Consider the following 23,080-nt stretch of genomic DNA (forward strand, 5'->3'; position numbering starts at 1 on the left):
TGACCCAGCTATTCCACTCTTGGGTATATATCCACTTTGAGCCTATGTGTCTCTTTAGTGCTGAAATGAGTCTCCTGTAGCAGCATATATTTGGGTCTTGTTTTTTTATTCATCCAGCCACTCTGTGCCTTTTGACTGGTGAGTTCAATCCATTTACATTTAATATACTATTCTCAAAAAGAGTTACAGTTTTCTAATTCTGATTATGATTGTCTATTCATCACCTTAATCAGAGTTTTGTGTACTTTCATCTTTTCATTTCAGCTTGAAGAGCTCCTTTTAACATTTCTTGTAAGGCAGGTCTAGTGGTGATGAACTCCTTCAGCTTTTGTTTGTCTGGGAAAGCCTGTATTTCTCCTTCACATCTGAAGGATAACTTTGCCTGATGGAATATTCTTGGCTGGCAATTTTTACCTTCAATGCTTTGATTATGTCATTCTACTCTTTCCTGGCCTATAGAGTTTCTGCTGAGAAATCTGCTGATAACCTAAAGAGGGTTCCTTTGTAGGTTACTTTGTTTTTTCCCTGGCTGCCTTTAAAATTCTTTTTTTTATCATTGACTTTTGACAGTGTTAATACAATTTGTCTTGAGGAAGGTCTTTTTGCGTTGAGATAATAAGGTGTTCTGTTGGCTTCCATTGTGTATCCAGTTCCTTCCCTAGGCTTGGGAAGTTCTCAGCTATTATTCCTTTAAATAAGCTCTCTGCTCCCTTCTCCCTCACTTCTCCTTCTGGTATACTTATTAATCTTATGTGAGCTTGTTTAATGGAGTCTGATTGTTTTCACAGGGTTTATTCACTTTTAAAAAATCTTAGTCCTCTCTCCTCTTTCACCTGAATGATTTCTAAATTTCTATCCTCAAGCTCATTTGTTCTCTCTTCCATCTAATCTGCTCTGTTTCTAATGCTTTCTAGTGCATTCTTCATTTTGTTTATTGAGTTCTTCTGCTCCATAATTCCTGTTTGGTTCCTTTTTTGAATTTCAGTCTCTTTTGTAAAGTACTCCTTCTGTTCATTAATTTTATTCTTGAGATCATTGTATTGTCTTTCTGAGTTTTCTTGTAGCTTGATGAATTTCTTCATAAGAGCTATTTTGAATTCTTTATCAGTTAGATTGCAATTCCCTGTCTTTGGGTTCAATTGCTGGAAAATTGTCATTTTCTTTTGGTGATACTGTGATTTCTCATCGTGTTTGATGAAAAGTGCCTCTGCTGCTGCATTTGAAATAGCAAACACCTTTCTTACTTAGGTTAGGCTTTGTTTACTTTGATTCTAACAGTTCAACACATTGATAATTGGGAGCTTTCTTTGTGTTTTTCAGAATATGGTGCTGTAGCACAAGTTTTTGGTTTGTCTTACCAGAGTTTACTCGCTGCTAAGGTTGGGAGCATGTGCACACACACACAAAACTGGTAGAGGGAAAAAAAGATGGTGGTGGCATGTTGGGGAGATGTGTGCTTAGCACCTGGGACTTTAAGTGTGCCCATGGCTTGGTAGGGGGATCCTTGAATCGGGGGCAGGGGAGTCCTAGAGGTCTGTGGGTGATCCTCTAGCCAGAATCCCAGGGCAGACAGCAGGAAACAGATTCCTAGTTTTCTTTGTCCACCTTCTTCCCTTTCCCTGCCCCTAGTTACTGTGGTCTCTCTTTAGAGAGAGCCCTGGGTCTCTCCAACTGCAGCACATGTGGCCAGGCAGACCCCCACTCACCTCCTTCACCCTCCATTTTCTCTGCCAGTATGGTCTTGCTGGTCCACTGCTGGTTCCTGCCATTGCCAGCTTCTCTGCCATCAGCCTCTGCCACCACTTCCCTGGCTCTGCTGCCTCCTCCATAATCCAATCCACCCACTTTTGGGTGCACAGATGAATGGATCTCTCAGTTGTCCTGGTGTGCTGCGTAGAGGCATTTTTTATTTGGTTATAGATGTCTGACTAGTTGTAAATTGAAGGGGAAAGAAAAACGGAACAACTCATGCTGCCATGATGCTGACATCACTTTCAGCATTTCTATTAGTTTGAAACAAAGGGAGTTTATCTTAGTTCAATCTAGCATGTGTTTGAAACTAGAAGAAAACTCATGCCCTTGTATCATCAGGTTATAAATTATGAAGGACCCAGTATAACGTTCACTGGACTTTCTTAAAAGGTAGAGATAGAGAAGACAGCATTAATCACTTAAAATTTTAGGTAAAGGTCATATGTTTTTGCCAATATAGAAAAAGGAGAATTTTAATGAATATTTTTCATTTAGTGAATAAAAATATTGATATAATTTTATAAAATTTTAACCATTTTGTTGAGTGTGCAGTGGAATCATTGTGGTTTTAATTTGCATTTCTCTGGATTACTAATCTCATTGAACACATTTTCATATCTGTCATATCTTTCTTTATCCTTTTTTTGTGACAAGCCTGTTCAAATACTTTGTCCATTTTCATATTGGATTGACTATTTTTTCTTTTCGACTTGTAGGAGTTATTTCTATATTTATTGTTGATTATAGGTGTTGCATATCAGCACTCCCAGTCTGTGTCTTGCCTTTTCAGTCTTAGTGGTATCTTTTTTTTTGCTGAGGAAGATTAGCTCTGAGCTAACATCTGTGTGTGTCTTCCTCCACTTTGCATGTGGGTTGCTGCCACAGCATGGCTGACGAGTGGTGTAGACCTGTGCTCAGGATCCGAGCCCACAGACCTGGACCACCAAAGTGAAATGTGCTGAACTTAACCACTATGCCATGGGGCCAGCCCCAGTGGTATCTTTTGAAGAATAGCAGTTCTTAATTTTAATAAAGCCCTAATTTATCACTCTTTTCCTTTGTGTTTATTGTTCTGTTTAGAAAACTTTCCCTACCCCAGAATCATGAAGATATTCTCCTCCACTATCTTTTGGGGGACTTTTTTGTTTTGTGTTTTACATGCAAATCTCCAGTGCACCAGGAATTGATTTTCTTTAATGGTGTGAGGTTTCTTTTATTCCCATATGTATATCCATTTGAATTCTTACTATTTTTGGAAAAGGTCACTCTTTCCCTACTACTCTGTATTACCATTTTTATCATAAGTCAATTGTCCACATAGTCATGAACGTATTTATGAATACTTATATATTCGTGAACGTATTTCTCTATTATATTCCATTGGTCTATTTGTATATCCTCTTGTCAATCCGATGCTATCTCGATTACTATAGTTTTATCTTGTTCTGATACCTGTAAAGGAAGTCTTCCCACCTTGTTCCTTACCAACTGTATTTCTACATAAATTTTAGAATTGGCTTGTAAATTTTCATAAAAATTCTATTTGGATTTTTATTACAATTACATTGACTCTATATGTCAATTTTTACAGAAAGGGCATCTTTACAATGTGATTTTCTTTAACTCCTTGAACATGGTGGATAACTCCATTAAAAAAGTCTTATTTACTTCTTTCAGTAATTGTTTCCTTATTTGGAGGCTATCAAAGACTTTAATATCCTATTTACATTAGAAATATTTTAATTCCTAAGAAAAAACTTTAGTCATTTAAGTTACCTGTATGTGTGTGTTTATGTGTGTGTGGTTTTGTGAATGTGTATTTCCAAATTTCATACAGATTAATTTGTGAATGAGAAAACATAAATGTAAAGTAGTTTTATTCTGCAACTTAAGGTTATTTTCTGAAACATCATACTTTCCACAGAAATAATTTTGTCACTTCTCCTTTCCCTTCAAATTAAAAAGAATCATTAGATTTCAAGACTCGATTCAAAGTTCCGCTGCTCTTGGTCTACCTTAATATATAGTTATTATAATGTTTAAATATTATTCATAATGTGATACAATTTTATAATACACAAAAATTTTTATGTACCCCAAATATCCATTAGGTCATCTGTGTTGTCAATGTTTAAGTAATAATGTTCTAAAGTTTACAATATTATGATAGGATTATTGTGTTCATGGTACAGATAAGAATAATCATGAGATATTTTGCATTTATGTGACGACTTAGATTTTTCTCTCTACAGTTCGAGGCTTTTCTTCAGAAGAAGATTTTGAGAATTACATTAGGTTTGAAGAGAAGTCTGTTAATGTGCTGGCTGCTATTGTATTTGATCATGACTTCAAAAACAATGACCGTTTGCCGCTTCAGGTGAGACAGTTTTACTAAAGACTTTATAATTATACTTTTGGGTTTCAGAGAGTTATTGTGTATAGGTACATCCCCATTTTATGAATGGGAAAAATTGTAACTTGCCCAAGATCATAACTGCGAGTATAAAACAGAGCAGGTATTTGAATGCACTCCATCTTATTCTAATTCCTGTGCTTTTGACCATTACATTAAACTGGTAAGGAGAAAACTGTATCTGCTACCCTAAGGTCATTTTTTTTTTTAATTTTTATTTTTTTCGGGTGTACATCATATTTCGAATTCTGTATACATTTACATCATCTTCACCACCCGAACACTAATTATAGTGCATCCCCTCACATGTGACCCTAATCACCCCTTTTGCCCTCCCCCCTTCCCCAATGGTAACCACCAGTCCAATCTCCAATGCTGTGTGTTTTTTTTTGTCGTTTTTATCTTCTACTTATGAGTGAGATCATATGGTATTTGACTTTCTCCCTCTGACTTATTTCACTCAGCATAATACCCTCAAGGTCCATCCATGTTGTCACAAATGGCCGGATTTCATCATTTCTTATGGCTGAGTAGTAGTCCATCGTGTATAAATACCACATCTTCTTTATCCATTCATCCCTTGATGGGCACCTAGGGTGCTTCCAAGTCTTGGCTATTGTGTATAATGCCGCAATGAACATAGGGGTGCAAGTATCTTTCTGCCTTTGTGTTTTCAAGTTCTTTGGATAAATACCCAGCAGTGGAATAGCTGGATCATATGGTAGATCTATCCTTAATTTTCTGAGGATGCTCCAAACTGCTTTCCATAGTGGCTGCACCAGTTTGCACTGCCACCAGCAGTGAACAAGGGTTCCCTTCTCTCCACACCCTCTCCAACATTTGTTGTTTCCTGTCTTGTTAATTATAGCCATTCTGACCGGAGTGAGGTGATACCTCATTGTAGTTTTGATTTGCATTTCCCTGATAGCTAATGATGTTGAGCATCTTTTCATGTGCCTGTTGGCCATCTGTATATCTTCTTTGGAGAAATCTCTGTTTCAGATCTTTTGCCCATTTTCTAATTGGATTGTATGGAACAACAAAAGACCCCGAATAGCCAAAGGATTCCTGAGAAAAAAGAATGCAATGTAAATGCTATGTAAGTAGTCTGTACATGTTCAGTAGATGCAAGCATCTACTTTCAGTCCTGGTGGGTTGAATCTGCAGATGCAGAACCTACGGACACAGAGGGCCAACTGTACCACAATGATCTATTAAGAACACAGAAAAGATCATGTCACTGTGCTGCATAAAAGACTCCAGGGGTTCTCCATGGACTACAGAAGGTTCTTTGCATGGGATACAAGGCCGTCAGCAACCTGTTTTCTGCATACCTCTCCAGCCTCATTTTGAACTCTTTCTTTGAATTTTATGCTGTAGCAATACTACATACCTCATTTTATTGTGATGTTGCGTATTTTATAAGACCCTCCACCAGCAAAAAAGATTATGACTTGCTGAAGGCTCAGATGATGGTTAGCATTTTTTAGCAATAAAGTATTTTTTAATTAAGTTATGTGCATTGTCTTTTTAGACATAATGCTATTGCACACTTAATAGGCTACAGTCTAGTGTAAACATAACTTTTATATGCACTAGGAAGCCAAAAAATTTGTGTGACTCTCCCTGTTGTGATATTTGATTTATTGCAGTGGTCTAGAACTGAACCTGCAATATCTCTGAGGTATGCCTGTGTTGAACCACTAGTTGTTCTTTGCATGTATAGTCATATGTCACTTAACTGTGGGACTATGTTCTGAGAAATGCTTTGTTAGGTGATTTTGTTGTTGTGCACACATCATAGAATGTACATACACAAACCTAGGTGGTAGAGCCTACTGCACACCTGGGCTATATGGTACTAATCTTGTGGGACCACTGTCAAATATGTGGTCCATCATTGACTGAAATGTTGTTACGCAGCACATAACTGTACTGTGTTATCTCTGCCTTTGATCACATTATCCTCTCTCGGACTTTTTTTTTAAGTTAATCTTTATTGAGTTTATGATAGTTTACAATCTTGTGAAATTTCAGTTGTACATTGTTGTTTGTCACTTGTGTTGTAGGTGCACCCCTTCACCCTTTGTGCCCACTCCCAACCCCCCCTTTCCCTGGTAGCCATTAATCTGTTCTCCTTGTCTACATATTTAACTTCCTCATATGAGTGGAGTCATACAGAGATTGTCTTTCTCTATCTGGCTTATTTCACTTAACATAATTCCCTCAAGGTCCATCCATGTTGTTGTGAATGGGACGATTTTATTCTTTTTTATGGCTGAGTAGCATTTCATTGTATATATATACACCATATCTTCTTTATCCAGTCATCAGTTGATGGGCATTTAGGTTGCTTCCATGTCTTGACTATTGTAAATAATGCTTCAATGAACATAGGGGTGCATGGGACTTTTGGAATTGCTGATTTCAAGTTATTTGGATAGATACCCAGTAGTGGGAGGGCTGGGTCATATGGTATTTCTATTTTTAATTTTTTGGGAAATCTCCATTCTGTTTTCCTTAGTGGCTGCACCAGTTTGCATTCCGACCAGCAGTGTATGAGAGTTCCCTTTTCTCCACAACCTCTCCAACATTTGTTACTTTTTGTTTTGCTTATTTTTGCCATTCTAATGGATGTAAGGTGATATCTTAGTGTAGTTTTGATTTGCATTTCCATGGTGATCAGTGATGATGAACATCTTTTCATGTGTCTATTGGCCATCCCTATATCTTCTTTGGAGAAATGTCTGTTCATGTCTCCTGCCCATTTTTTGATCGGGTTGTTTGATTTTTGGTTGTTGATTTGTGTGAGTTCTTTATATATTATGGAGATTAACCCTTTGTCAGATATATGACTTGCAAATATTTTTTTCCAAATTAGTGGGTTGTTTTTTTGTTTCAATCCTGTTTTCCCTTACCTTGAAGAAGCTCTTTAGTGTGATGAAGTCCCACTGGTTGATTCTTTCTATTGTTTCCCTTCTGAGAAGACGTGGTGTCTGAAAAGATCCTTTTAACACTGATGTCAAAGAGTGTACTGCCTACATTTTCTTCTAGAAGCCTTATGGTTTCAGGTCTTACCTTTAGGTCTTTGATCCATTTAGAGTTTCTTTTTGTGAATGGTTAAGAAGAATGGTCAAGTTTCATTGTTTTACATGTGGCTTTCCAGTTTTCCAGCACCATTTGTTGAAAAGACTTTCTTTTCTCCATTGTATGCCCTCAGCTCCTTTGTCGAAGATTAGCTGTCCATAGATGTGTGGTTTTATTTCTGGGCTTTCAATTCTGTTCCATTGATCAGTGCACCTGTTTTTGTACCAGTACCATGCTGTTTTGATTACTGTAGCCTTGTAGTATGTTTTGAAGTCAGGGATTGTGATGCCTCCAGCTTTGTTCTTTTTTCTCAGGATTGCTTTAGAAATTTGGGGTCTTTTGTTGCCCCGTATGAATTTTAGGATTCTTTGTTCTAATTCTGTAAAGAATGTCATTGGGATTCTGATTGGGATTGTGTTGAATCTGTAGATTGTTTTAGGTAGAACGGACATTTTAACTCTGTTTATTCTTCCAGTCCATGTGCATGGAATGTCTTTTCATCTCTTTATGTCATCATCAATTTATTTCAGGAAAGTCTTGTAGTTTTCATTGTATATGTCTTTCACTTCCTTAGTTAATTTCACCCTAATGTATTTTATTCTTTTTGTTGCGATTGTGAATGGTATTGTGTTCTTGAGTTCTTTTTCTGTTAGTTCGTTATTAGAGTATAGAAATGCTACTGATTTATGTCAGTTGATTTTATACCCTGCAACTTTGCTGTAGTTGCTGATTATTTCTAAAAGTTTTCCAATGGATCCTTTGGGGTTTTCTATATATAAGATCATGTCTGCAACAGCGAGAGTTTCACTTCTTCCCTCCCTATTTGGATTGCTTTTATTCCTTTCTCTTGCCTAATTGCTCTGGCCCAAACCTCCAGTACGATGTTAAGTAACAGTGGTGATAGAGGGCATCCTTGTCTCGTTCCTGTTCTCAGGGGGATGGCGCTCAGTTTTTGCCCATTGAGTATGATGTTGGGTGTGGGTTTGTCATATATGACCTTTATTATGTTGAGGTGATTTCCTCCTATCCCTGTTTTGTTCAGAGTTTTTATCATAAATGGCTGTTGGATCTTGTCAAGTGCTTTCTCTCTGTCTATTGAGATGATCATGTGGTTTTTATTCCTCAGTTTGTTGATGTGGTGTATCACATTGATTGATTTGCGGATGTTGAACCATCCCTGTGTCCCTGGTATGAATCCCACTTGATCGTGATGTATGATCCTTTTGAGTATTGCTGAATTTGGGTTGCCAAAATTTTGTTGAGAATTTTTGCATCTATGTTCATCAGCGATATTGGCCTGCAGTTCTCCTTTCTCACGCTGTCCGTGTCAGGTTTGGTATCAGCGTGATGTTGGCCTTGCAGAATGTGTTAGGAAGTGTTCCATCCTCTCTATTTTTTTGGAATAGCTTTAAAAGTATAGGTATCAAATCCTCTCTGAAAGTTTGGTAAAATTCCCCAGGAAAGCCATCTGGTCCTGGGGTTTTATTCTTTGCGATGCTTTTGATTGATGTTTCAATCTCTTTCCGTGTAATTGGTCTGTTCAGATTGTCTGCTGCTTCTTGACTCAGCTTTGGGAGATTGTAGGAGTCTAAGAATTTATCCATTTCCTCTAGGTTATCCATTTTGTTGGTGTATAGTTTTTCGTAGTATTCTTTTATAATCTGTTGTATTTCTGTGGAGTCTGTTGTTATTTCTTCTCTTTCATTTCTGATTTTGTTTCTTTGTGCTTTCTCTCTTTTCTTGTTTGTAAATCTGGCTAGGGGACTTATCTTCTCAAAGAACCAGCTCTTTGTTTCATTGATCCTTTCTACTGCCTTTTTTGTTTCAATAGCATTTATTTCTGCTCTGATTTTTGTTATTTCTCTCCTTCTGCTGATTTTGGGCTTTGTTTGTTCTTCTTTGTCTAATTCAGTTAGGTGTAGTTTGAGATTACTTATTTAGGATTTTTCTTGTTTGTTAAGGTGTGCCTGTATTGCGATGAATTTTCCTCTCAATACAGCTTTGGCTGTATCCCATATGAGTTGGTATGGCATGTTATCATTTTCATTTGTCTCCAGATATTTTTTGATTTCTTTAATTTCTTCAGTGATCCATTGCTTATTCATTAGCATATTGTTTAGTCTCTGCATTTTTGTCCCTTTCTCAGCTTTTTTCTTGTAGTTAATTTCTAGCTTTATAGCATTATGATCAGAGAAGATGCTTGTTATTATTTCAATTTTTAAAAAAATTTATAGAGGCTTGCCTTGTTTCCCAACATATGGTCTATCCTTGAGAATGTTCCATGTGCGCTTGAGAAGAATGTGTATTCTGCTATTTTTGGATGGAGTGCTCTATATATGTCTATTAAGTCCAACTGTTTTAGCTTTTCATTTAATTCCACTGTTTCCTTGTTGATTTTCTGTCTGGATGATCTGTCCAATGATGTGAGTGGGGTGTTGAGGTCCCCTACTATTATTGTGTTATTTTTGATATCTTCTTTTAGGTTTGTTAATAGTTGCTTTATGAACTTTGGTGCTCCTGTGTTGGGTGCATAGATATTTATAAGTGTTATTTCTTCTTAATGTAGTGTCCCTTTGATCATTATATACTGACCCTCTATGTCTCTCTTTACCTGCCTTATCTTGCAATCTACTTTGTCTGATATAAGTATTGCAACACCTGCTTTCTTTTGTTTGCCATTAACTTGGAGTATCATCTTCCACCCCTTCACTCTGAGCATGTATTTGTCCTTGGAGCTGAGGTGTGTTTCCTAGAGTCAACAAATTGTTGGATCTTGTTCTTTAATCCTTCTTGCCACTCTGTGTCTTTTTATTGGAGAGTTCAAACCTTTTACATTGAGGGTGATTATTGATGTATGAGGGCTTAATGCTGTCATTCTGTCACTTGTTTTCTGGTTTTCCTACATGTCCTTTGTTTTTCATCCTGTGTGTGTTGGTCTACCCATTGACTTCTGTAGTTTCTTATGCTGTGTTTCTTAGTTTTTCCCTTATTTATTTTTTGTGTCTCTGTCCTGTTTTTTAGTTTAATGGCTACCCTGAAGTTTGTATTCAGAATCTCATGCATAACATAGTCGATTTTCTGATGGCCTCTTATTTCCTTAGCCAAAATTATTCAGTCCCTTTGCTCCTCCCCTCCTAAGTGATTATTTTCATCTCTTATTCCAACTTGTGTTGTGAGTTTGTAGTTAAAGTGACAAAATTGTCTTTGTTTTTGGTGTTTTCCTTCCCTTTAGCCTAATGCTATAGTTGAATATTTGCTGTCCTATCCTGAGTCTATTTGTCTCCTTACTCTGTGTTTTGTGACCCCTTTCTCCCTTTTTGTCTTTTTTCAGGTATGAGGGCCTTCTTGAGGATTTCTTGTAGGGGGTGTCTTGTGGCTACAAAGTCCCTTAGCTTTTGTTTGTCTGGGAAAGATTTAATTTCTCCCTCATGTGTGAAGGATATTTTTGCTGGACAGAGTCTTCTTGTCTGAAGATTTTTATCTTTTAAAGTTTTGAATATGTCATTCCAATATCTCCTAGCTTGTAAGGTTTCTGCAGAGAAGTCCACTGAAAGTCTGATAGGGGTTCCTTTGTAGGTTATTTTCTTCTGCCTTGCTGCCCTGAATATTCTTTCTTTGTCATTCATTTTTGCCAGTTTTACTACTATATGCCTTGCAGCAGGTCTTTTTACGTTGACAAATCTAGGAGATCTGAAAGCTTCCTCCACACACATTTCTCTCTCAATCCATAGATTTGGGAAGTTCTCTGCTATTATTTCTTTGAGCATGCTTTCTGCCCCGTTCTCCTTCTCTTCACCTTCTTGGATACCTATAATTCTTATGTTGCTTCCTCATTGAGCCAGCTATTTCTCAGAGATTTTCTTCATCTCTTTTTAGTCTTAGTTCTCTCTCTTCCTCTGTCTGGAGCCATTCAACCTGTCTATCTTTGATTATGCTGATTTGCTCCTCTATAGTGTCTACACGGGCATTCAGGGAATCCGTATTCTGTTTTATCTGATCCATTGTATTTTTCATCTCTAGTATTTCTGATTGGTTCTTCGTTATAGTTTCAATCTCTTTCATGAAGTAACTCCAGAACTCATTGAATTGTTTCTCTATATTTTCTTTTACCTCATTGAGTTTTTTGATGATAGTTATTCTGAATTCATTGTCATTTAGTTTACTTATTTCCAAGTCCTCAGGACATAACTCTGTGTAATTATTGTTTTCCTTCTGGTCTGGAGCTTTTATGATGCTAGAAGAATGATCTTTCTGCATAGTGATATTATTTGGTTGCAGTTACAGCTTATCGCCACTAGATGGGGGTTGAGAGCCATGTATTCTGAGCCCTCCGCCTTCAGACAAGATGGCCCGGCACAACGTGGGTGGGGGAGCAGTTTCTCTTGCATGCAGACCCGGTTTCCTGATCAGCTCTCACTATCTGGTCTCCCGGGGTCTTGGCTTGATGAGGTCACCCCACGTGGAAGCTTTCACCAGGTTAGAGGGCTTCTCTCTAGGCTGCAAGGGCACTAGGGTGTCCTGAGTGATCCTGCAGATGTGTGACCCCTCCCCCACTCCTTCCCTCAGAGCCTCCCAAGGCAGCGACCATAGTCTTTAGGGGAGGGAGTGAAGTTCTCTCAGCCCATTCCAGCTCCCCTGAAGTGGGACTCCAGCCTCTCCGCCCTCTGTCATTTGGCTGCTGTGGGTCTCCGAGGATTCCTGTGCTATTAGGATATTTTTTGTTGGAATATGGTTGCTCCTTTTTGTTGTATGTTGGAGGGGAGAGAGTCCCAGGCAAGCTCACTCTGCCATGATGCTGACGTCACTCCCTCTCCTCTCTCCTTTTGATTGTCCCTCTTTCTCCTTCTCCTTGTCCCTCTTTTTCTTGGGTAACTCTTATTAATTCTGTAAAACTCTGGCTATGATTACCTATACAAACTCTCCCCTTCCCTCTTCTGTGCTCTCTTAACACCTTGTGAGTTCCTTGAGGTCAAGGATTGTATATTAGTAATATATGAGCATGCTGTAGTTACTCAAAACTTTGTTTTTAAATTACTGAATTATTTGAATGTTTACCTAGACTTAGCACACTTGCTTGCTCCTCCTCATCTTACTGATTTCTCTGTTCTGCTTCTGTTGACCTTTGGTAACTGTAGTCTCTTGTCTTGTTAAGCTACTCAGGTCTACCATGACTTACCCTAGAGTTTACTCAGCTCTCCAGATACATCATCATCTTTTCATTTAATAGTTAAAATATGCAACATTCTACATTTAAATTTTATCATCCCTACTCTTGCTGCTTCTGGTTTTTTTCCTTATGTGCAATTCATTTTTTTTCTGAGGTCACATTGGTTTATAACGTTATATAAATTTCAGGTATACATCATTATATTTTGACTTCTGTATAGACTGCATTGTGTTCACCACCAAAAGTCTAATTGCCATCCATCATCAGACACGTGTCCCTTCACCTCTTTCACGCACCTCCAACCCCTTTCCCCTCTGATAACCACCAATCCATTCTTCTTATCTATATGTTTATTTGTTTATCTTCCACATATGAGTGAATTCATATGGTAATTGTCTTTCTCTGTCTGACTTATTTCACTTAGCATAATACCTTTAAGGTCCATCCATGTTGTTGAAAATGGCAAGATTTTGTCTTTTTTTTTTTTTGAGGAAGATTAGCCCTGAGCTAACATCTGCTGCTAATCCTCCTCTTTTTGCTGAGGAAGACTGGTCCTGAGCTAGCATCTGTGCCCTTCTTCCTCTACTTTATATGTGGGATGCCTACCACAGCATGGCTTTGCCAAGTGGTGCCATGACCACACCCAGAATCTGAACTGGCAAACCCCAGGCCGCCAAAGGAGAACCTGTGAACTTAACTGCTGCACCACTGGACCAGCCCCTTGTCTGTTTTTATGGCTGAGTAGTATTCACTGTGTATATATACCACATCGTCTTTATCCATTCATCCATTGCTGGGCACTTATGTTGCTTCCAAGTCTTGGCTATTGTGAATAATGCTGCAGTGAAATTAACCATGCATATAGCTTTTTGAATTAGAGTTGTCATGTTTTTCGGATAAATACCCAGAAGTGGAATAGCTGAATCATATGTCATTCAGTTTTTGAAGAGGGACATATTGTTACTCTACCATAATTGGCTAACGTGGTCGGAAAGAAAATTAATAGAACTTTGTGATGTTTCACTCAGTAGACAGGACAGTTGTGGGTATAGAAAAATTCATGCAAATGATCAAGGTACCACTGTTGTGTCTTTGAAACTCAGAGGCAAAATGCCATGAAGATGAAAGAGGACAGTACAAATTTAGTCGATTTCAGACTTTGACTGTGATTCTAGCACGTGAGACTTGCTACTTGTCTCTTGGCCAGTGATCCTGTCATTTTTCATCATTTAAGATCCTGAATTGCTCACTTTATCCTGAAAACACAGTTTTTAGCTTTGTATTTTATTTTCCTTTCACTGCTAATATTTGCTTTTTAGTGTTCATTGGTTTAGAATGTTGTTTGTTTTCTATTGTTCGTTCTAGGTAAAATATCATCTGCGTTTTAGTGGCTTTGTTAGACGGAGTCATCATACAAATAAGTTAGTTGCTCGAAGACGCCATACATGGGAAACAGCTCTTCTCTTTCCAACAGTACCTTCTCAAGGACCCAGGAATGGGGCTGAAGATGATGGAGGAGATCCTGGTGAGATCCTTATGTATACTTATATTACTATTTTGGTTGCAAGCTGGCAGTCATATCAACAAGTGTGACTCATTTTCTTTCAACATGTGAGAAAGTTGTTTCTTCATTAATCATAGCAGTAAATTTTTTCAATTTAGTTTTTATTGTAAAAACAAGCATGCAGAAAACTTTATACATTTGAAAAGTATCATTATAATACCTTAGATCATTTCCTGAACTTTACTAGTGTATATCCATGCATTTATATAGTCTTAGTTGGTAAATGTTGGCTCTACTGACTGAATAGTCACATCTTTATATATTAATATTTCCTGTATACTTATGGTTCTAAATTATTCTTTTGGGTTTATGAATGATTTTTAATTATGCAATGGTAATTTTTAAATTATTTTTTTAATTGTATGGATTACCTTGAAGTAAAAAAAATAAGGAATTTGAATTAACTAACAATCCTGAGAGTTTATCTTTAGGAAATTATTCAACAGAAGACAAAGCTTTGTGCAATTTACCATTACCAATAAAATTTGAAAATAGTAAAAATAGTCTGTAATAAGTGTGTGGTTAAGAATATGATAATATATCAATTTGACAGACTATTGTGTAGTGATTAAAGATAATCATTATCAGGCCCGATAAATATAGAACTATATATATAGAATTATGGCTATGGAAAATATGTATGGATCTGTACAAAATTGAGATAGCTGTCCAAAAATGAAAATAGTTAAATTAGAGTGGTGTGATTGTGTGATGTTTTGTCATCTTATCAAAAACATTTTGAATGTTTTTCCAATCAAAAGTTGAAGAGGAGTCTGGCCTCTTTTAAAATAATATGCTGCATCCTAAGCGTAGTTTGTGAGAGTAAGTTAATGGAAAATAGCATGATCTTGGTGGAAAAAGAGTAGTTTAAAACCAAAAAGAAGAGTTGGTTGCATATGGTGGGAGGTTTTCCCTTAAAAAGACCATGTTCTATACAACAACAAAGAAGATAATTATACAAATTCAAACTACTGAATGACACTGTGTGGCAAATTAATATTAAAAAATTGGTATGAAGAGATGCTCTGTTTTGTAAGTGGCATTGTAGTGTAGTGACTGGGAATCAGGAGATGATGTTCTTTTCTCAGACTCTGTTAATTATTAGCTTTATGATTTTAAACCCTCTTAGCCAAATTTCTTCATCTGAAAAATGAGTGTTTGGACTAGGTGACCCTATGGGTCCCTTTCAGCACTAAAATTCTATGATATTAATTCTTAGGACTTCGGCCAATTAAATCAGCTGAGATAAGTGGTGGGAGAGAAGATCAGAATTAGTTCAGTGAAATTTAAAAGTGAGATTTCTTTTATTGTAGTAAGAAGACAACATGAGATCTTAATATTTAAGTGCACAATACAATATTGTTAACTATAGGCACATTGTTGTGCAACAGATCTCTAGAACTCTTTAATCTTGCAAAACTGAAACTCTATATCCATTAAAGAACAGCTCATTTTCCTCTCCCTTCATCCCCTGGAAACCACCATTCTACTTTCTGTTTCTATGGGTATGAGTACTTTAGATACCTAATTTAAGTGGAATCATGCATTATTTATCGTTTTGTGTGTAATGTCCTTAAGATTGTAGCACATGAGAGGATTTCATTCTTTTCTAAGGCTGAATAATATTCCACTGTATGTATATACCACATTTTGTTTATCCATTCATCCATTGAAGGACATTTAGGTTGCTTTCACCTCTTGGCTATTGTGAATAATGCTGCAATGAACATGGGAGTGCAAATATATTTCTTTGAGAGTCTATTTTCAATTCTTTTGAATATATGCCAATAAATAGGATTGGTGGATCATATGGTAATTATTTTTAATATTTTGAGAAACCTCCATATTGTTTTCCATTGCATGAGTACCATTTTATATTTCCACCAACAATGCACAAGGAGTCCAATTTCTTTATGTCTCACCAACACTTGTTATTTTCTGGTTTTTCAGTAGTGGCCATCCTATCAGGTGTGAGGTGATATCTCATTGTGGTTTTGATATACATTTCCATGATGATTAGTGAAGTTGAGCAATTTTCATGTGCTTTTTGGCCATTTGTCTATTTTCTTTGGAGAAATGTATGTTCAAGTCCTTCACTTGTTTTTTTTTTCTTTTTTTGAGGAAGATTAGCCCTGAGCTAATATCTGCCACCAATCCTCCTCTTTTTGCTCAGGAAGACTGGTCCTGAGCTAACATCTGTGCCCATCCTCCTCTACTTTATATGTGGGACGCCTGCCACAGCATGGCCTGACAAGTGGTGCATAAGTCTGCACCTGGGATCGGAACTGGCGAACTTCAGGCCACTGAAGCAGAACATGCATATTTAACCACTGCGCCACCAGGCCGGTCCTGCCTATTTTTTAAGGTTATTTTTGTTGTTGTTGAATTATAGGAGTTCTTTATATATTCTGGATATTAACCTTTTATCAGTTATGATTTGTGATGGTTTTCTCGCATTCCATAGTTTGCCCTTTTAATCTGTTGATTGTTTCTTTTGCTATGCAGAAGTTTTTAAGTTTGATGTAGTCACATTTGTCTACTTTTGCTTTTGTCACCTGTTCCTCTGGTGTCATATCCAAGAAATCATTGCTGTATCCCATGTCCTGAGTCCTTTGCCCTGTGTTTTCTTCTAAGAGTTTTTCTAAGAGTTTTATAGCTTCAAGTCTTATGTTTAAATCTTTAATCCTTTTTGATTTAATTTTTGTATATGGTATAAGGTGAGGATCAACTTCATTCTTTTGCAGGTGGAGATCCAGTTTATCCAGCACCATTTGTTTTGAAAAGATTATCCTTTCCTCCAGTGCGCTTGTTGAAGATCATTTGATCATATATGTTATAATTTATTTCTGGGCTCTGTATTCTGTTCCATTGGTTTCTATGTCTGTCTTTATGCCAGTACCATATTCTTTTGATTACTCTAACTTTGTAATATATTTTGAAATCAGGAAGTGTGAAGCGTCTAGCTCTCAAGAGCAAGTGTTCTTCTTGCTCAAGATTGTTTTGGTTATTCAGGGTCCTTTGCAATTCCATATGGATTTTAGGATGGTTTTTTCTATTTTTGCAAAAAATGCCATTGGGATTTCGATAGAGTGCATGGAACCTGTAGATCATTTTGGGTAGTATGGATATTTTAACAATATTACATCTTCCAATCCATGAACCCAGGATGTCTTTCCATTTACTTGTGTCCGTTTAAATTTCTTTCAGGAATGTTTTGTAGTTTTCAGTATGCAATTTTTTACCTTCTTAGTTAAGTTTACTTCTTACTTTATTCTTTTTGATGCTGTTGTAAATGGGATTGTATCACTTCTTGTTTTGAGCTTCATTTCTCTTCATAGGTCCATTGTATAGAATTATGTCTGGTATTGTCTTGAATTCTCGTTTATTTTGGCTGATAAAATTACGTAAAGCAACTGTACCATTTTTTTTTAAAGATTTTATTTTTTCCTTTTTCTCCCCAAGGCCCCCCAGTACATAGTTGTATATTCTTTGTTGTGGGTCCTTCTAGTTGTGGCATGTGGGATGCTGCCTCAGTGTGGCTCGATGAGCAGTGCCATGTCCACGCCCAGGATTCGAACTAATGAAACGCTGGGCCGCCTGCAGCAGAGCGCACGAACTTAACCACTCGGCCACAGGGCCAGCCCAACAACTGTACCATTTTTATGCAGTATCTTAGTTTTGGGAAGATAGTAATATAATTCTATGTTATATATTATCTGTTTGTTTTCCAAATCACTATAGGTGTTGTGAAATTGTTCTCTGGGTTGAAAGCTTTGAATTACCTGAATTGCCTTCTTTATTTGCCTGGCTGTTTCTGAGTATACTGAACTTGACAATCTTTGTTTTCTCATTTAGGGTACATCAGACAAGGGTTCCTGGCTCTGCAGCATGCCATAGATAAGGCCATCATGGTACACCATAGCGGCAGACGTGGAGAAGCTTTGTTTGATAATGTCATCATTTATGCTAGGAGATTTCCATACCCTGCTTTTTATTTTGATCCATTTATGTGGGCTTTTATGACTATTTTCCCTTTGATAGTTTTACTTGTATTTTCTCCAACTGAACTTACCCTTATCAGGACCATCGTTACGGAAAAGGAAAACAGATTAAAGGTAACTTCACTTTCTTTGTAGCATTTTGGGCCTGTGGAACAGATTTGTGTGCAGGGTTGGACTATTTCTATATATTTTGCACTGTTGAATGGTTATATTTCAGTAGCAATGTACAAATATAGATTGGGTTGAGGGTGCACTATGTCATTTGTCAATTTTCTGATGTTTTGCTTTTATCTAAATTCTTGATTTGGCTTGTAAGTTTATTGACTAAATGGCTATTTAACAAGAATGTTATGGAGAGAGGCCATGTGTGAAATGCCCAGAATCTAATTTGGAATAAAATGGGCAACAGAGACATAATCATATGAGCTCTTGAATTAGGTGAGTTTGAGGTACATATCGATTGCAAGATTTGAGATGATTTTCAATGGTAAGTTGAAACGAGACCATATTGTGAAAAAAAGTGGCTCTAAAGTCAGAGAGAAGGCCACCGACTCATCTCTCTATCCATTATTTCATTCAATATTTATTTATTAATTATCTACTTTGTTCCAGGGACTTTGATAAATCTGAGGCTTAAATCCTGGCTCCACCAATTATTAACTCTGTGATCACAGCCTGTTTCTTCAGATGTAAATTGAAGATAATAATGCCTAATTTCTAGAATTATTGGGGGTATTAAATGAGATGTTGTTCAGAAAAGTGTCTGGGTCAGTCTCTGACCTGTAATAAGCACTCAACAAATGGTAGTTACAAAGAGAAGACAGAATTCCTACTCACAAATTGTTAAAACTAAAAGTTTTTAGTCGAGGAGATATTAGTAAACTGAGTTGCTTTTGTAATATGATAAGTACCTAGGTAGGGATGTGGAAAAAGTTATTCTTGAAGTACTGAGGGCTTGATGCTTGGTCTGAGCAACGAAGGCTAATAGGAGTTCACTGGGTAGATAGCACCGGGGGATGGGCTTTGAAACTATGCACTATTCCTATCAGTGTTGCCTTTGGAAAAATGACCTGGGAAGGGGATATGGAGGATGTTTTAGATTAGGTTTGGCAGTCTTTTTGTGGGAAGCACAGATAATAAATATTTTAGGCTTGTGGGCCAACTGCGTCTCTATCACACATCCTTTTCTGTTTTTTTTTTTTTAATTAAATCATTTAGAAATGTAAAAACCATTTTTAGCTCACAGGATATGCAAAGGTAGTTTATGGGCTGGGTTTGGCCCACGGGCCATACTCTGCTGACAAAGTTTGACTGAAGGTGAGGAACCAATTATGAGATAATTGTAACAGACCAGGAGAACAGTAGGGAGGGCCTCAACTAAGGTGGTTTAGTATGTAAGAATAGAGAGGGAATAGTTTAAGAAATATTTGGGAGGTAGACATCAGTGGAGATGGATATGTATGTAATTAATTTCAAATTCTAGAATTTTGCAAACACCTTTCAACGACTTTCTTTTCACTATATCAGGTTGTTCTTAAGATATTTGAGGGCTATTTAGCAAATTATATTGGGATGAGGAAATATTCTGTGTTTCCTGAAGGAACCAGTGATGCTTGAGTTTAATGAATATGGGATAGAGAAATCAGTCTCCTTCTGTGCAAGGGATTGCCCCTCCTTCCAGTTTTCTTGGTTATACTAATGAAATTATCTTCTCCCAAATCACCCAAGCTTCAAACCTCAGTCTTATTGGTATAGTATAGTATATATAGTATTTAAGAATACTGCCATTTCCTGCCTCTGTAACTTTTGGGTAAGTTTCTTAATTTCTCTGTGCCTCATCTGTAAAATATAGATGAAAATACTCCTACCACATAGGGTTGTTGTGACGATTCAAGAGATACTAGTTGTTAGTGCATAGGAAATATTACGTAGCCATCAAAGTTAGTTCTCTCTCTATTTTCTTTGTCCCCTGTGTGCAGCATATATGAACTAGTGTAAATTCTGCTTCTTTCTCTCCATTTGTAGAACTGTCATTTCTAGTTCAAGCTCTTATTGATTTTTCACCATCTAGCTGTTTCAGAAATCTTCTCGTTGGCTTCCCCAACCACTATCTCTCTTTAGTCTTCACCTTAACTCCTTTTCCCTCTACCCCAAAATGGTTCATTTTGTACCACTCTTTATTTGTTTTCTCTGATTAGCATGTCTTTTTCTCTCTTTTCTAACTGGTGACTAATCTCTTTGAAATCTCTTTTCAACTTTCAATTGCAGTTTACTAGTTTTCTCTTTGTGTCTCCAGGTCATGTTACACAAACTTCAATCAAGTAGTTTAAATTATTTATTATTTGCTTTCTCATTTTTAAATTTCTAATTGAAATGTAAAATACATACATGTAAAATACATATACCTATGTGTACAGATCATTGAATTATCAAACATAAACACACCCATATAACTACTATGCCATTCAAGAAATAGAATTGTGTGTCTTTTTTAATCCAGAAATCCCTCACATCTGGTCCAAATCACTATACCTTCCCTCTTCCCCAAAGATAATCACTGTTTAACTTCTAAAACCCTATATTAGCGTTACCTGGTTTTAAACTTTATTTAAATAGAATCATACAATGGTTATCTTTTTGTGTCTGTAAGAGTCATTCATGTTCTGTGTAGCTGTAATTTGGCCTTTTTTGTTGCTGTGTAGTATTTCATTTTATGAATATTTTGCTATTTGTCACTCTTCTGTTGATGGACATTTGGTTGTTAAAGTATTGGTCTATTACAATATGCTACTGTGAATATTTTGTGCACATTTTTCTGTTGGGTATATACCTAGGATTGAGATTGGTGGAGTATACAATATACATATTTTCAACCTTGTTACATAAGACTAAACATTTTTCCAAAGTGTGTGTGCCAATTTCTTCTCTTATCAGTAATGTATAAGAGTTACTGTTGCTTCATAAATATGCCAACACTTAGTGGTAATAGTCTTTTGTAATTTTAACCATTCTGGAAGGCATATAGTGGTATCTAATTGTGGTTTTAATTTATTTTCCTTGTTAACTAATGATGTTGAACACCTTTTCATATGCTTACTGGCCATGTGGACATCCTCTTTTGTGAAATGTCTGTTCAAAAGTCTTTTCTAGATTTTTCTGTTCGGTTATGTGTCTTTTTCCATTGATTTGTAAGCATTCTTTGTATATTTTGGATATAAGTCCTTTTTGTGATGCGTTTATTGCAAATATTTTCTCTCAATCTGTAGCTTGCCTTAATGATGTCTTTGGAATAACATAAGTTCTTAGCTTTAATGTAATTAAGTCTTTTCCCTTATTATTAGTGCTTTCTGTGTCCAGCCTATCCTGGCTGAGTTTCCCCCTGTCTGCTTCCTTGTTGTTCTTTAGATTTTCGTCTTTTCCAATCTTTGCATTTAAGTCTCTAAATTTACCTCTAATCATAAATTTAGTTGCAAACTACAAGTCGAAATGTAGTATTTTATCATACAGTTCAAAATAGTTTCCAATTTCGTGAATTTTTTTCTTTGACCCATAGGATAATTAGAAAAGCATTAAAAAATTTTCAAACATATCAGGAGCCAGTATTTGATTTCAGTATTTTGAAGTTTTGATGAGACTTGCCTTATGGGCTAGAATATAGCCAATTTTAACAAATGTTCTGCATGCATGTGTTCACTGAAAAACAATGTATACTGTGTGTTCAGTGGGTACAATTTTCTGTACATGTTACATCAACTTTGTTAGACATATCTTTAACATGTTTAATCTGTCAGTTGTGTCAGTTATTGTGAGAAGTATTTAAAAAATCTCCCTCTATGATTATTGATTATTGAGTTGTCTAATTTTTCCTTTTAGTTGTCAATTTTAGCCTTATATATGTTGATGCTTTGTTTAGTAGACCCAGTTTATAGGATTTGCTTATTCTCACATGTTCTGCAGGAGTTGGCAGATTTCTCAGTGGAGAGCTTGCCCACCATTGCCATAACCTTGTCTCCTAAGATTGCAGGTTGTTTTAAACTCCTTTGTGGGTAAGGACCAGTGTTTGGAATGGCATCCATTAAACCTGCATTGGGAGCTAGTTCTTTCCTCTTCTGGACTCAAAGGAAAAGATGTGGAATGGGATGAGGGGTCTTTCATCCACAGTGGCTGCCCAGAACCATCACGTCACCCAACTCAGAAGTGCAGGGGAGTTATCACCCAGCCTAGTAACTTTGACTATGGAGTATAGTAAAAAGTTGGCAGATAAATCCCTTTCTCTTTCCCCCTCCAGTGGACTATCTTAAGGCCTGATGCGTCCATTTGGCCTATCTGTATGATAGCATCTGAATGCATTTCTCTTTATGAACCTGTGGCCAGCTTGGTAATACATTACCTTGAATTTGTGTTTCCTCTTTCGCGTCCTGTTTTCTCTCATTCTTGCTATCCTGTGAATGTACCTCCCAATAAAGTCTTAGCATGTAAGCCTCGCTTAGGCTGTATTTTTTTAGGCATCGTAGGCTAAGATACTTTGTTATTAAGTACCTATAAACTTAGAATGGTTATCTCTTCCAAATGGATTGAAGTTTTTATCATTATGAAATTAACTTGTATCATTGTGAAATGTCCACTATTATCTATCTACAGCAGTTCTTCTGCCTTAACATCGACTTTGATACTAATGTAGCTATACTGATTTTCTTGTGGTTAGTGTCTACATGATATATATTTTCTTATTCTTTTATTTATAATATTTGTCTTTACGTTTGAATATGTCTCTTGTCAGTCATTAAAATATATGCTGTAGTGATCGTAAGCATACTAAATTGTTTACAGGTAATGCAGTTAAACATATTTGTGTTTAAATTTACCATCTTGTCATTTGTTTTCTATTAGTGCCATTTTACTTTGTTATTTTTTCTTGCCTTGTTTTGGATTTTATCATTTGGATTTTATTATTTAATTAGCCTGGTAGTTATGCATTCTTTTATTAGCTTTTTAAATATAAACTTAGAGATTCTAACATGCTTTCTTGAATCATCAAAATTCAGCAATGAAGCATCAAAGTGCACCAAAAGCAAATTAAGAAAATTAAAAGCTAT

The 23,080-nt window shown here is 36.5% G+C and overlaps 1 protein-coding gene across 5 annotated transcripts in view; it reads left to right on the forward strand.

Annotated features, from left to right (window-relative positions):
- The window catches only part of ABCA14 (ATP binding cassette subfamily A member 14), a 205,015-nt gene that overhangs the window by 23,432 nt on the left and 158,503 nt on the right, over positions 1–23,080 (forward strand). For all 5 annotated transcript variants that reach the window (XM_023616173.2, XM_070232208.1, XM_070232210.1 and 2 more), the window contains 3 exons: positions 4,005–4,129; positions 13,785–13,944; positions 17,839–18,098. In XM_023616173.2, the coding sequence (XP_023471941.2) occupies positions 4,005–4,129; positions 13,785–13,944; positions 17,839–18,098 (545 nt within the window). The remainder of the gene's footprint in view (positions 1–4,004; positions 4,130–13,784; positions 13,945–17,838; positions 18,099–23,080) is intronic.

This window comes from Equus caballus, chromosome 13 (assembly GCF_041296265.1).
Source record: "Equus caballus isolate H_3958 breed thoroughbred chromosome 13, TB-T2T, whole genome shotgun sequence".
In the NCBI taxonomy this organism is placed as follows: domain Eukaryota; kingdom Metazoa; phylum Chordata; class Mammalia; order Perissodactyla; family Equidae; genus Equus; species Equus caballus.